Source organism: Phasianus colchicus, chromosome 10, assembly GCF_987193195.1.
Source record: "Phasianus colchicus chromosome 10, bPhaCol1.hap1.1, whole genome shotgun sequence".
Classification (NCBI taxonomy): Eukaryota; Metazoa; Chordata; class Aves; order Galliformes; family Phasianidae; genus Phasianus; species Phasianus colchicus.
In genome coordinates, this window is record NC_143445.1 from 6,075,528 (window position 1) to 6,088,713 (window position 13,186).

At 46.8% G+C, this 13,186-nt stretch overlaps 1 protein-coding gene and 1 long non-coding RNA gene across 24 annotated transcripts in view; one reads left to right on the top strand and one right to left on the bottom strand.

The window, feature by feature from the left end:
• The window catches only part of ST6GAL1 (ST6 beta-galactoside alpha-2,6-sialyltransferase 1), a 32,424-nt gene extending 30,247 nt beyond the window's left edge, over window positions 1-2,177 (top strand). For all 23 annotated transcript variants that reach the window (XM_090147154.1, XM_090147153.1, XM_090147159.1 and 20 more), the window contains one exon: window positions 695-2,177. In XM_090147154.1, coding sequence (XP_090003280.1) covers window positions 695-936 — 242 coding nt within the window. In that variant the 3' untranslated portion in view covers window positions 937-2,177. The remainder of the gene's footprint in view (window positions 1-694) is intronic.
• Window positions 2,178-7,020: 4,843 nt separating this feature from the next.
• Window positions 7,021-12,346, bottom strand: LOC149916576 (uncharacterized). The gene is made up of 2 exons (XR_016469561.1): window positions 12,018-12,346; window positions 7,021-9,656 (listed from the first exon to the last, which is right to left on the bottom strand). It is a non-coding gene; the product is annotated as an uncharacterized LOC149916576 (long non-coding RNA).
• Window positions 12,347-13,186: the final 840 nt, after the last annotated feature.

Consider the following 13,186-nt stretch of genomic DNA (forward strand, 5'->3'; position numbering starts at 1 on the left):
GTTTGAGGGAGCTGTGCTTGTCTGGAGACGAGAAGGCTCTGGAGCAGACCTCACTGCAGCCTTCTAGTAGTTACAGGGAGTGGATAAACAGCAGAGAGGCTGACTTTTTACATGGTCTGACAGTGACAAGACAAGGGCTTTAAACTAAAGGGAGATTTAGATTAGATGTTAGGGAGAAATTCTTTACTCAGAGGGCGGCGAGGCCCTGGCACTGCTGTCCAGAGAAGTGTGGGAGCCCCATCCCTGATGGTGCTCAGGGCCAGGCTGGAAGGGCTCCTGGGCAGCCTGAGCTCATGGGGGCAGCCAGCCGATGGCAGAGGGCTGGAACATAATGGACTTCAAGGACCCTTTCAGCCTAAGCCATTCTATGATTTCTGCCAGTTAAACACCTTGTTTTCTTCACCAGCCTTGCTCTTGCCCTGTACCAATTACATCATCACACGTGCAAGACAATTGCATAAGAATACAGCCATGTTATTACAGCATGGCTGTCACTGTATACAGCTCACTCTGGTCAAATCCATCAGCTGTGTTGCAGTTGCACCAAACAGCCCCATCCAGCCTGGTGTGTTTTCTCCTGCTTTCAACTGAACTTAGGAAGGAGGAAACCCTTCCCTTTGGAGCGGGGTGCTTTTTGCCTGGCCATTCACCTCACTGTGTGGTTTATGTGACGTTAGTCTCTTTCCCTGCACAGGCATTGTGATCATGATGACGCTCTGCGATGAGGTGGATGTGTATGAATTTCTCCCTTCTAAGCGGCAGACGGACATTTGCCACTACTACCAGAAGTTTCACGACCGTGCCTGCACCATGGGAGCTTACCACCCTCTCTTGTTTGAGAAAAACTTGGTGAAGCATTTAAACCAAGGCACCGATGAGGACATCTACGCTCACGGGAAGGTTACTTTGCCCGGCTTCCGAAATGTACATTGCTAGCAAATCAGTTTTTATTGTATTCAGACTTTTGCCTTGACTGTCGAAGCACTTTGAAAATCAGGGTTGTCGTATTTGTTAGGTCCAAGCACTGGTGTGTTTTGACAGCTCTTCCTCGTTGCGACACTTAAGACTCTTTGGCATAGCTTCTCCAAACTGGAAGGCAGTGCAATACGTTGTGGTACATCCACACACAGTGTCTGTGTGAGCCTCTGCAATAAATGTCTTCCTCGTGGGGCTGGGCTCATGCAGCTGGTGGAGTCTTTGGCTCAACTGATGATGCTGTATGGGAATCACAGGAGATGCTTTCTAAGCAGAGACTGCATAAGGCCGAATCAAGTGCTGATAAAGTTCAGCTTGCTTCAAAGGAGTTCTGACAGCTGAAAGCCTCATCTGCTGAGAAACAAGAGACATTCTTTGACGCTTGTTCCCATCGCCCTGGAGCTCTTTGGAGCAGTGATTTAAGGAATCACTGTTAAAGTTGGGTACTGATAAACTCAATTCCTAGTCCAAAATATTTGATTTTACCATTAAAATAAGCAAGGTAACTACCTTTCAAAATACAAGGCTTTTAAATCATCTGGTTGGCATTTTTGGCATATGAGAAGGGAGGCAATTCATGATTCAGGAATTTCTGCAAGATATTTTTAGACATTTTAGTGGAGCTTTTTTTTTTTTTTAATAATAATTTTAAGCAAGTTTTATTGACCATTTACTTCTCCAGTACAGTGTCGTGTTTGGTACAAAAGAAGCCGTATTTTGAAAATGTTTTGGTGGTGGTGTTGAAAGGCACAGATGGAAAAACTCACTGGAAGCTGGTACTTCTTTCTAACTCTCTGCTAATCTACCTCTGTAATTATTGGCAAATTGTCTTCTGTCTTGTCTCCAGTAACAAAAAAGCCACATAGCAGCTGGATGGATGAGATGCAGGTCTCTACAAGCTAACCAGGGCCATCTCATTGCTGCTGTGTGCTTTCTGAATGCATGGCGAGCAGATACATTGCCTCCATTCTTCATCAGCAGTGAGGAAGGAGAGAGTGCTCTGCTCCCCATGCTGGAACTCAGGCAGAAGGGAGCAGGGCACCTTTTCTCTCTCATGTAGCCTCATGGTGGAAGCAGCAGCTCTGCAATCTCTGTGCGTCACTGAGAACACCTTCTGAGTCCTTTTCCATACTGATGTATTCTGTGGTTATCTGTAAAGAAAACCTTTTCTTCTGCTGTTTTGAATAAATCCTGTGAAGTCACTGGCCCATTCTTACCTTGGTGAAACCAGTGTAAATGTTATTCATGGAACATGGGGCCTTGTGCCAGAGCAGGTGGGAACTGCGATGTGCTCCTTTTGGTGAGCATGTGGCCCTTATCTGCTCCTTGGTGGGTGTTCTTTGTTGGATCTGTCACTGATAGAGACACGTTGGGGTTTTTTTGTTTAATTTTAAATGATGATCCTTACTACTGCTATTGTCCAGGGGCACTTCTGTCTCATTAGGCATTTGGTTTCTTTCCTTACGCTGAGCTGTTAGGGAAAGATCTTGGAGCTTCTCCTGCACGTAGCACTTTACTGCTGACTTTGTTCCGTGTGTGGTGAGCAGACCTGGTTCATCTCTCACCTGGGAAAGGTGGGAGATGAACAGAGAAAAGCTGACCCCTGGGATGGTTTGGCAAAATGTATTTCTAGTGCAGTTTCTTTCCGTTGAAGTCTCTGATAGCAAGAGGAGATGCAGCTTGTAAGTATATAATGCTGAATTTACTTCCTGACTTATTTTCTTCATGAAGCTGAGTAGCTTCATAAGCTGGCATAAGGGGATGCACATGGATGAGTACCTTCTTGCTGCAGCTGCTTTTGAATTCAGAAGTCCAGCAGCAGAAGGAAGACCCTGCCATGCTGTCAACGTGATGCTGAAAATGATTTTCAGCGCGATACAGAACTGGGTGGAGAGAGAGAAGGGGAGGAGCGAAGGGAGTTGACTGAAAGTGCTGTGGTTTGCTGCAAGAAACTTCTGGCAGAAATTAGATCTCTTTAAACAGAAATAGATACTTCCCAAAGTGCAGTGAACTTGTTTTGCTGTCTGCGTGCCAGTGCTGAGCATGCAGCCTATTTTGAAGGCCAGCGTGCTTTGAAAGCTGTCTTTCTGGGAACAAACCCAGTCTGAAGTGCCTTTATTTCCATTCATGCCGCAATCTTGCAGTGCTTTTTCTGCCTGGCCCTGGAGTCCTTTACAAAAACAGTAGTACAGCACTTCCAGGAGCCCACAGAATTATAAACACTTGAAAAAAGAAGCTTTTCAGTAGATGCTGATGGATGTTTTTCATGTTAGAAAAAGTTTCAGCCTGGGCATTCGTAATTTGCAGTTCCAAAGAATTCTGACATCTCACGTGGGTTGGTAAAGATGCTGGACTGGCAATCAACTTGCACTGACAGACCAGCAGGAGCTCAAAGAATTGCTGTTGCAGACAGCTATAAATGGCAGAAACCACCTCAGTGTCTCCTTGGGGAAGAGGGACTTGGGAGGCCTTCAAAGCTGGGTTGGGTGCAGCGTTGGGCACCTCATCTGCTGGGTGGCAGGGGGAGCTGGAACTGGATGGCCTTTGAGGTCCTTCCCAACCCAAGCCATTCTATGGTTTTATGATAGCATTAGTGGGGTCGTGGGTATCTGCACATGAAAGAAAACAGGACCCTTCTCCTTTGTGTGACGTGGCGTGGGGAGATGGGTGACTTGTGGCCCTGCAGGTGGCTGTGCCTGTGCTGTAACGCTGGCAAAGTGAGCCAGCAGCAGGGGGTGGTTGATGGGATGTTCCTCCTTATTTTTGTCCCTTTTTGTACGATACAGCAGCAGCATCTGTGGTAGAAAATATACTTTTAGTGCAGTGGGGAAAAATAGCAAATGCGTCGCTTTGGTGGTATGTGTGCAGAAGGAAGTGGTATGTCAAGGCTACTTTCAGCACTGTTCACCATAAAAGGGACAATAAAGAAATGTCTTTAAATTCAGTTCATCAGTTCTTTGACAGAGCTGTTAGTTTAACCCAAACGTGTGCTGTACAGGAGCGGGCAGGTCGCATCCACTGTGACAGCCTGCAGGGCTTCCTGGGGCTTGGAGGGCTCCAGATCCAGTCCTTAAGCTCAGGCAATAGGATTTGGGAGTTCAAGAGGAAAGGAACCATAGAGTCACGGAATTCCAAGGTTGGAAAAGACCTCTAAGGTCGTCTGGTCCAACTGGAATCGCTACCATGTAGGCAGCATCTAGCTATGCTTTTCTTTTGTACTTGTTCAGACAGCACCTGGCTAACTCGGTTAGAAGAGGTTATCCTAAGAGACTTCAAGATTTGGCCACGTGACAGAGTTTCAGGAAAAAATGTGAGTATAAAAAGAGAAAATGTGAACCATAACTGGTAGAAAACAGCATCTTGTAGGCTGACACTGAATTTCCACATCACAGCTCTCATGTTATTAGACTGTTATTAGACTGGATCTTTTTATGGGACCGAGGTTTGTTTTCAGGAGCCCAAAGCTGATCAGTACTGCAGGCTGTTTAGTAAAAGTCCTCAGCTCTCTGGATACAGGCAGTCCTACTGCATGGTTAGCAGAAGAAATAATACAGAAATACAAATGTGGTTTTTTTTTTTTCAGCTGACTGTCTTGAAGCACTGAAAGTTTGTCACGGTTTGGAACTGTGTTAAGAACAAAAGAGCCTTTTGAAACTGAAAGTTGATACGGTTTTATCCTTTATTCTTTTATTCTGCTTTATTCTTTTACCTTGAGGAATCAGAGCCTATCAAAATACACGGCTTTCATCCGGTTTCTAAAGTTAACAGTGAATGCATGCCATCCTGGGACCCTGCTGGAACAGGTAGTAGGAGATCTCTGGAGATGGGCCATGTCCTACTTGTATGCTGCAAAGAAGACACATACGTAAGTGTGTGCTGCTCAGGGTTTGATTTCCATTTTGGCAAAGGTCACAGCAGCACCGCTGCTCCTATTAGACTCATGCAAACAGCTTTGAACTCGAATGTATTTGATAGATGGGTGTGATGAGGTTAGCCATCCCATCCCAACCCTGTCTCATTTCATCTTCTCTCTGGCAGAGCAGTGGTTCTTGTCACTAAATGCAGGAGCAGTTGGCAATGGCTGACTATCTCCTGGCTTAAATGTTTTGATTGTGTTGAGGTCACGTATCAGAGGTCAGCAAAGCCCAGAAACGATTCATGTTTTGCTTCCAAGGAGGACTGAGGCTGCGGGGCCTTTGCCGCAACGCTGCGTGTTGCAGTGCTGCTGTGAGCACTGAGTTGGGGACATGGTCTGACCATGCACCTAAGGCAGCCCTCAGGAGTCACTGCTTGCTCAAAGCATGGGCTGGAAAGTCCCACACCACCTCTTGCTTAACTGCAGGTTAAAAATTTGCTTTTTATTTACCTGCTAATGTACCTCATGCTTCAAGTATGAGGGCCCTGGCCGGGCTGAAGCTGGGTCCCCAGGAAGCAGGCAGCTGGACAGCCCTCGCTGCAGCTCATCCCATGATGGGGGAAGGTGTTTGCTCTGACGGTATGGTTTTCACTTGCCAAGCACTACGAATGAAAAACCTTGACAAGTATATGGTAAAAGTCAGCAGGAAATTGCATTTTCTGTCAGAAGGGGAGCGCTGTGAAGTGGGTTTCAGGAAATGATATGTAACCAATGCCGCTCCTGCAGCTCAGCACTCCGGGTCCTGGCTGGCAGCCATCGGTGCCTAAAGTCAGTGCAGTTTTGCTGCAGGGTTAGTATGTAAAAGCTGTTTCACTGAACTGAATACACAACAGAAATCCTGCAGCGCTTCTGAATTAATTTCCATTCATAAAGCTGTTAACCTGAGCGAGATGCTCCGTGCTGATGTGCGACTGTGTTCCTCACATAACCAGGTTTGTGGTGTTCAGTGTCACTTAAGGAGTCTGGTCCTGCTCTGATAAGACTGCTGGCTTTTATTGCCCCATGAGGTGTACATACATCTGTATGAGAGGAAGAGCCAAGAAGCTGGCTGCCCTCTTTCTCACCACGGGTGTGCAGGAGATGTGCTGGGAATGGGGTCAGGAGCCCGGGTTCTGTCTGTTTGCCATCACTTGGGAAAGTACAGCCATTTTAGTACTCATCTCAGCCATTTAAATATGTGCAGGAGGGGAGAGCCATGTTCACATCTTTTTTTTGCCTCCTAATTCCGATTTTCTGGCATGCTTTCTCCCTGGAAGCCGGAGCTATTAGCATTTATTCTCTCAGGACTCTATGCCTCTCTTCATCTCTGAGTCACTTTTCCAATTACAAATTAATTTATCCAGCATTGCTCCTTGCTGAGATGAGCAATAATGAGAAACACTATTATATTGAACTGAAATGGGCTAAAGGGAAGAAGGGATGTGTGGGGTGTCTCTGGGCTATGGCTTTTTTACAAAGCAGCTGCACGTGTGTATTTACTGCAGGAAGCAATTAGGGCAGAGAGCTCAGGTGGAATCCCTCTGGAGCTGCAGCAGGGCAGTGCTGGAATGCAGTGGTGACCCAGAACCAGAACTGAGGGCTGACCCGGGGAGCTGCAGGCTCCAAGCTGGTTGTTTAGGAGGGTGCTGTGCTGCCTGCCTGCACCTCGTGCTCATCCTGCAGACCAACCTCTGCCTCGATGGCTGCTGCTGTTTTCTGCCTGGGAGCTGGAAGACATGTTCTCACAGGACTAGCTGGGTTTTTGTGCTTCCTGTCTTAATTGCTTCATCCTTATCTGGAAATGAATTTGGAGAAGTACAGCTAAAACAAACATCCAGTCTTGTTCTTGGAAACACCAACGTCTGTTTGCCAGACATGTCTGTGACCTTCCAGGTTAATGAGCAATGTTCTGAGGCAGCGTGGGGTTGCACCAAATGGAAAGTCAGGTAGGTGGAGGCCTGGAAAATGCCATGGGGAATGGGTTCAGCTCAGAATGAGCAGGGTCCCTGGATGATGGGCAGGCGTAGGGCCATCTCTACAGGTGTTCTGCTTTCATGTTCAAAACCTCAGGCCAACAGTAAGTTGTAAAATAAAGAATAAATCCTATTTTCTGCCTTAAGGAGTCAGTCAAGTAAGCTACATTTGCAGTGTAATTTTTTAATCTTATGGGTTTATTTCAGAATTTTAAAGCTGAGTATCTGTTTGTATCTGGATTAAACAGTCCCAGCAAATGGGTTTTATCTGAGTACACCACAGCAGATTCTGGCAAGTAGAGTGGATTTGGCCTGTAACTGCTTAACCACTGCAGTTCTGCTTGTGGGTGGTTTGTTTCATTTCGTTCTTCAAGTGGTTCTTCCCAGGCTGAAGAAAAGCACCGCTTCTGGTACATGGCTTAATGAAAGGCTTGGTAAGACCCAGGGAGCTCTTCTGGTAGCAATCAAATGCTCTTCCTATTTTAATTATCACCGTGATTCTCAGCAAAGGTAAGGAAAGCAAAGTTCTTCAGCCCATGTTGCTTTACTGTCACCACGCTCCAAATAAGCATTGGTGAAATTCCTGATTATTTCCATGCTTTAGTTGATAGTCTGCAGGCATCATTCATTTTTTTTTTTCATTTGGAGGTGTTGCAAATGCCAGAGACTTTGTTCTCAGAGATGATATGAGGAAAAACACACCTAGACTTCATTTCCTTTCTGCCTTTGAGCCTGTGATGGGTTTTCGTGGGTCTGAAGCCCTGCTGTACGAGCTCGCAGCAGCTGGAAGTGTAATGCACTGCAGCTCAGTTGTAAGATAGCCATTATTTTTCTTTCTGGGAGATTGCAGTAGGAGGCACGTGACTAGAAAGTGCTCATTGCTCCCTGCATGGTGCACAAGGGACGGTTTGGACCTGACATGCTGTGTGCCCTGAGCCGGGCCCCCACGTGCAGCCCTGCCTGTGGCACAGCCCTCAGCTCATGGATAGGGCTGTGTCAGAGCATGGAAAAAGATTGTGAAACCTTCTGCTGAGATATTTGAGACCTCAGTGTTTTTCTTGCTAATTTTGAACCCGTGAGATGTTTCTCATGGCCTATTTATAGAGCAGCTTGTTCTCAGAAGGCCCAGTGGGCCCCGCTCTGCAGAGCAGGCCTGAGAACCTCACCCTGGGACACCGGCCGGCACAGCCATCCTGATGTGCTTCAGCAGGGTCCAGCCAAGGCACGCGGATGGACACTGAAGGTGATGTTGGTAGGATGGCAGTAGAGCTTGAACCTTCCCACCAACATCCCATTACATTTTGCTGCTGTGTGACAGACGGCAGCAAGGAGGCAGTCTGACTGAATGGCGTCTGACGTGCGAGCCTGCATGAAGCAAAGCTGTGCCATTGAGTTCTCCCATGCTGGTGAAAATGCACAGCTGAAGGTGATAACTATGTAGAAAAAAAAATAGCGTTTTCTAGCTGAGAATTTGCTCTATCAAAGAGTGCTATTGTGCTCTTTGTACCTGTTGTAGTTTCCGCATAAATAATTAGGAGGCATTACTTTTGGAGCAAACCGTGTATTTCCTCAGACACTGAAGGTGCTGAAAAGCAAATAAGGCCGCATGCTTGCCTCCCTGTCAGCCATCCCACAGTACTGCTTGTTACGCTGCTGGTGAATGCTAATATCAAATTTGGATTGGGTTCTCACTAACTGGTTTGCTCCCAGGAAACCACTGCTGCGTGCTCCTACAGGATGCTGCTGGCTGCCCCCTGCTCTCTCCTGTGTTTGTGTGCTCCTCAGGTATTCTCTTCCTGAAGCAGTGGTTACATGGGATTTGCCTTTCCAACCCCTCCTGTGGAAGGGGAGCACAGGTAAGGCTCTTATCAGCCATCTCTCTGCAGTTACAGACCAGGAATCTCTCTTATCTCTTTAACCTTCACATAGCCCTTGCCTGGAGGCACTCGATGCAGTGGTTACTTTATCCGGTCTGCTCTCTGGATCACATAGTTCTGAAGAATAACAAAGAGGGCTGGTAGAGGCAAGCCTGGACTAGAAATCAGATCAGAAATAGCGAGAAATGAGGGAAACAAAGGCTGCATCACATAATCAGGGATCCTGGCTGCCATGGGGTCCGTGCTGTCCCTGCTCAGCAACCAGCCGTGCCTTGCAGAGACCCAGCAGGGATTCTGCAGGAGGGAAACCCCTCTGTTTGGGGCTTTAGCTCTGACTGGGGCATTGCAAGAAAACCACAGTCAAGCTAAGCACATAGCTAACCAACCCCCATCCCTGCAGGTGCTCAAGGCCAGGTTGGATGGGGCCCTGTGCAGCAGGATCTGGTGCCTGATTTCATGGTTGACAACTTGCCCCCAGCAGGGGGTGTCTTTAAGATTCTCCCAACCCAAGCCATTCTGTGACTCTATGATTCTAAGGTTATGGCTGGCCTAAGGGATGTTTGACATGGGTAAATCCAGTTTAATTTGTCTGCCTGCTGCATCAAAACAATCTATCTAGCAGAAAGGTGAATAAAGCAAGCCTCTGTGGAGGTGGGAACTGCTCCACAGGGTCTGTGCTGTTTAATGCAGTGATCCTTCAAACCCATCAATGCATTACTAATGGCCTGTGATTTCTGAGCAGCCTCCATTGATTTAGCTGGTGTCTCACATGTTGGCAGTGATTCACGGCTGTTTTTGCAGGATGAAAGCTGTGGTCACAGAAATCCAGAACAAGCCGGTGAGCGGAGGTTTAATCAGCACGAGCAGCTCTTGGTGTTGGGATGCTTTTCAATAGTGGGCAACAGGAAATTCCTCTTTGGTGTTCCAGGCAGATTCCTGGGGGAATTTATATTAAAAATAAATAAATAAATAAGGGAGAAAGGAAAATGTTGCTCATACAGCAGCGAAAAGCAGGGAGCTCTCCCAGGGGCTGAGCACAGGCAGAGGCAGCAGCACATCCTCCTCCTCCTCCGAGAAGTGGCAGCAGCCAGAGCTGATGGACGGCCTCATGGAAACATTTTGCTTGCTGGGAATTTCTCATGCTGCAGTGGAAACACTCCCTCTTGCTGCCAGCCTTAAAATCAGAGATATACATGGACCTGTATAGAAGTTAAATAGAACAGAATCAAAGCTTCCCTAGCAGGCAGCACTTACCAGTGAGTAAGTGTTGTATTTCCAGCAGGGCATTTGAGTTTTGTGTGATAGTTTCCTCATGCTCCTATTTATTTATTTGTTTGTTTATTTATTTATTTATTTATTTTTCTATTTAGCCACTGGGTGGTGTAAGGCTTCACTCAGGCCGTGTGGTGGAGCAGCTGGGCTGTGGCATTTGTGAGTGGGGATGCCACAAGGAAAGAAGAGATGTTTGCATCACGAGCACTTGGCCTCAGGGCTTTGGCGAAGGGGCACTGTATTGAATTCCTTTGGTTGTTTTAGGAAAGGAAACCTGTAGGATCCTTTGCTCCTGCTTCAGGTGAGGTCAGAAAGGCAGGCAAACCTATACCATGCAGTACTCCCTTTACTTTTTTAAGGATTTTCTCCTTTCCTAAAAATTACCTTGCAGTTTTCAATCTGTTAATGCCAGGGAATGGCATTGCAGGTAAGCAAGGCAGGTTTGGGTTTCCTTGCCAGGAGTCAGAAAGGATTATTATTTTCATCCTGCAAGGCCAGAAGGTTTTGCTATCCTCCCACTTCCACAGTTCTCCCTGAAGCATTTTTGCTTTCAGATATGTGACTTCCACAGTCATGAGGGAAACCTGAGACCTGCTGGGCAGATATTGGTATTCAAGGCACGTGCAAAGGACTTGTGCAAAACTTAACCAGGTTTCTACTTGAATTTTGTCTGGGTAACTTCCAGGGGAAAAGTGAGTGCACAGGTCTGGCCCAGGTGGCCAGTTCTTTACTGCTGGTCAAGGGGAGGTCAGAAAGCCAGCCTAGGTTTATTCCAGCACAGCATTCATGTGGTGAGGCAATGGATGTTATGGGCAGGAGAAGGATGAGAGTCTGATGCAGCAAACTGTAAGAACAGGTTTAAATAGAGGTCACTGTGGACGTAGTAAATTCCTGATTGATGTTGTTACTACATACTTTGCAGAAACAACAGAGTCATCACATTGCTTTGAAAATACACAAGATGTGTTTTCAGCACTGACTGCAGTGATTGCAGGTGGTATCCAGAACCAGAGGGAAGGAAAGTTCTTCAGACCGAGGTGAACACTGCTGGTGTTAGAAGTCAGCTTCGGAGGGCTGGTGATGAGGCAAAAAGCCACAGCAGTGCTGCTGTGTCTCTGGAGAACTTCTTCCTCTCAGCCCTCACAGGGTGCCATGAGGAACTGAATGCATCTGCATGATGCCAGGTAGCCAAGCTCTTGCTGGCATGGCTGCTGGGTTTCTTCTACATGCAGGAGGGCAGCTACTGGGCCCCTCTGAGTTTTATAAATCATAGAAACATAGAATAATTTTGGTTGAAAATGACCATTAAGATCACAGCTTGGCAATAGCACCTTCTGCAAGGCCCAGCAGCCCCCCAAGCTGCTATTGCTGCAGCTGGAGGCTTTCTGGCTGATGCTGCAGGCAGGCAGAGTCGAGTTAGCAGCAGGGAGCAAAAATGGAAACTGATTTAAAAATAGTTGAGATTAATTTGAGGAACAAAAAAAACCCAATTGTTCTTCAGATTGGGAAACCTTTCTGGAAGGAGATGAGCACGCCTGCAGGCTGCAGGCAGGGGGCCGTGGAGGCTCCAGCAAGAGCAGCTGCACATTTCTTCCATGACCACAGAATTCTTGGCACTTGGTTTCTTGCCTGGGACAAAGTGTGATTTTATTGGTAGTGGAACACCTTATGTGCAGGGAAAATACAACAGCCTTTGGAGGGCTTTAGAGGCTTCCTGCTCTCTTGGCTGCACTATGGGAGGGACGGACCAGCTCACAGGATTGGAAAAGATCTGTTTGTCAAGTTTAACTATCGCCTGGCACAGCCAAGACCACTACCAAACCATGTTCCCTAAATACCCTCAGGGATGGAGCCTTCACCACCTCCCTGAGCAGCCCACCCCAACACCTGCTTCCTCACATCCTATCACTTGCAGCCTGAGAAATGAGACCAATGGGATGGGCGTTGCTGTGAGCATTTGTGATGTGGGGGATGTCTGGTGCCCCCAAAACTCCTGCACCCATTTAGAAAAGGATTGAAAAGTACCTCTGTTTTGCACCCTTTGCAGATGAAAACACCCGGGGTTCCTTGGGAGAGCTGAGTTTTGAGGGCAGGACTAAAACTTTGCTGAAGACTTTGAAAGAAGGTGATGGCCGTGGCACCTGCTTAAGGAATTGAAGTTGTCTTCATTTTCCTTCTCTCCCCTCCTCCTTGGTTGAGTTGATCTGCATTTTAGCCACAAGGTGGCACATGGTCCTTCCCTGGGAGATCAGAACGGAATCACAGGACAAATGGTTTTTGTTCAGATACCCAGAATTCAGGCTGAGCCGCTGCTGTTCCCAAAATAAAGCCCAGGCAGACAATGGCTAGGATGGCTCAAGTCATTCTTAGGACATAGCAGAGGGAACACCTGAACCTTATCTTGTGTGGGGTTCACAGAGCCTCGCTGATGCTACCCCTATGCTGGAAGAATAGAGGTGATTTCCAAATCAATGTATTGGTGCTGATTTTCTGTTTGTTTGATTTTTGTTTTCAAAACCCATGCATGGGTGCCAGGTTGATGTCTGGCTTTGGTCAGAGGGAGGCTTGTCACCCCAGTAATTCCCAACAGCAGCAATAGCCCTCAGGTGAATGAAGGCAGCAGCACTGTGCAAATTACCTTTTCTTTCTTATCCATAATAAGACAGGTAATAATCCTCCTACTGGACTAATTACAGCCGATGAAAATAACTCCCACTGACAGTGTTTGAAGAATAACCACTTACATGAAAAAGAGTGAACAATGATGATTATTTTGTACATGACTCTCTCTTGCCCCATCTATTCTAACCTCAGTAAATCTCAGTGTAGTTAATCACCGAGGATTAAATGCTCGGGGAAGGAGCAAGAAATTATGCAAAGGCAAAACTCTGGTTGGCCTTTGACTTGCCATAAATTTGAGTTATCTGTCTCAAAGAATACATTTCCCAGTCTGCCTTCTATGGAATAAATCTATCCAATTAGATTTGTTTCCATGATTATTGTATGGATAGGGAAGACAGGAATATTCTCAGGTGTGTCTAGAGCTAATCGAGAAAGGCAGTGGCTGTGGAAGAGCTGGGTTGGCTCTTTGGGTATTTGAGAAGCAGAAGAAAGCACACAGGTGGCTCAGCAAGCAGCAGAGAGGGTAGGGCTTGGGTGCTCATCCTTAAAAAGTGGAAACCAACCTCGGAGAA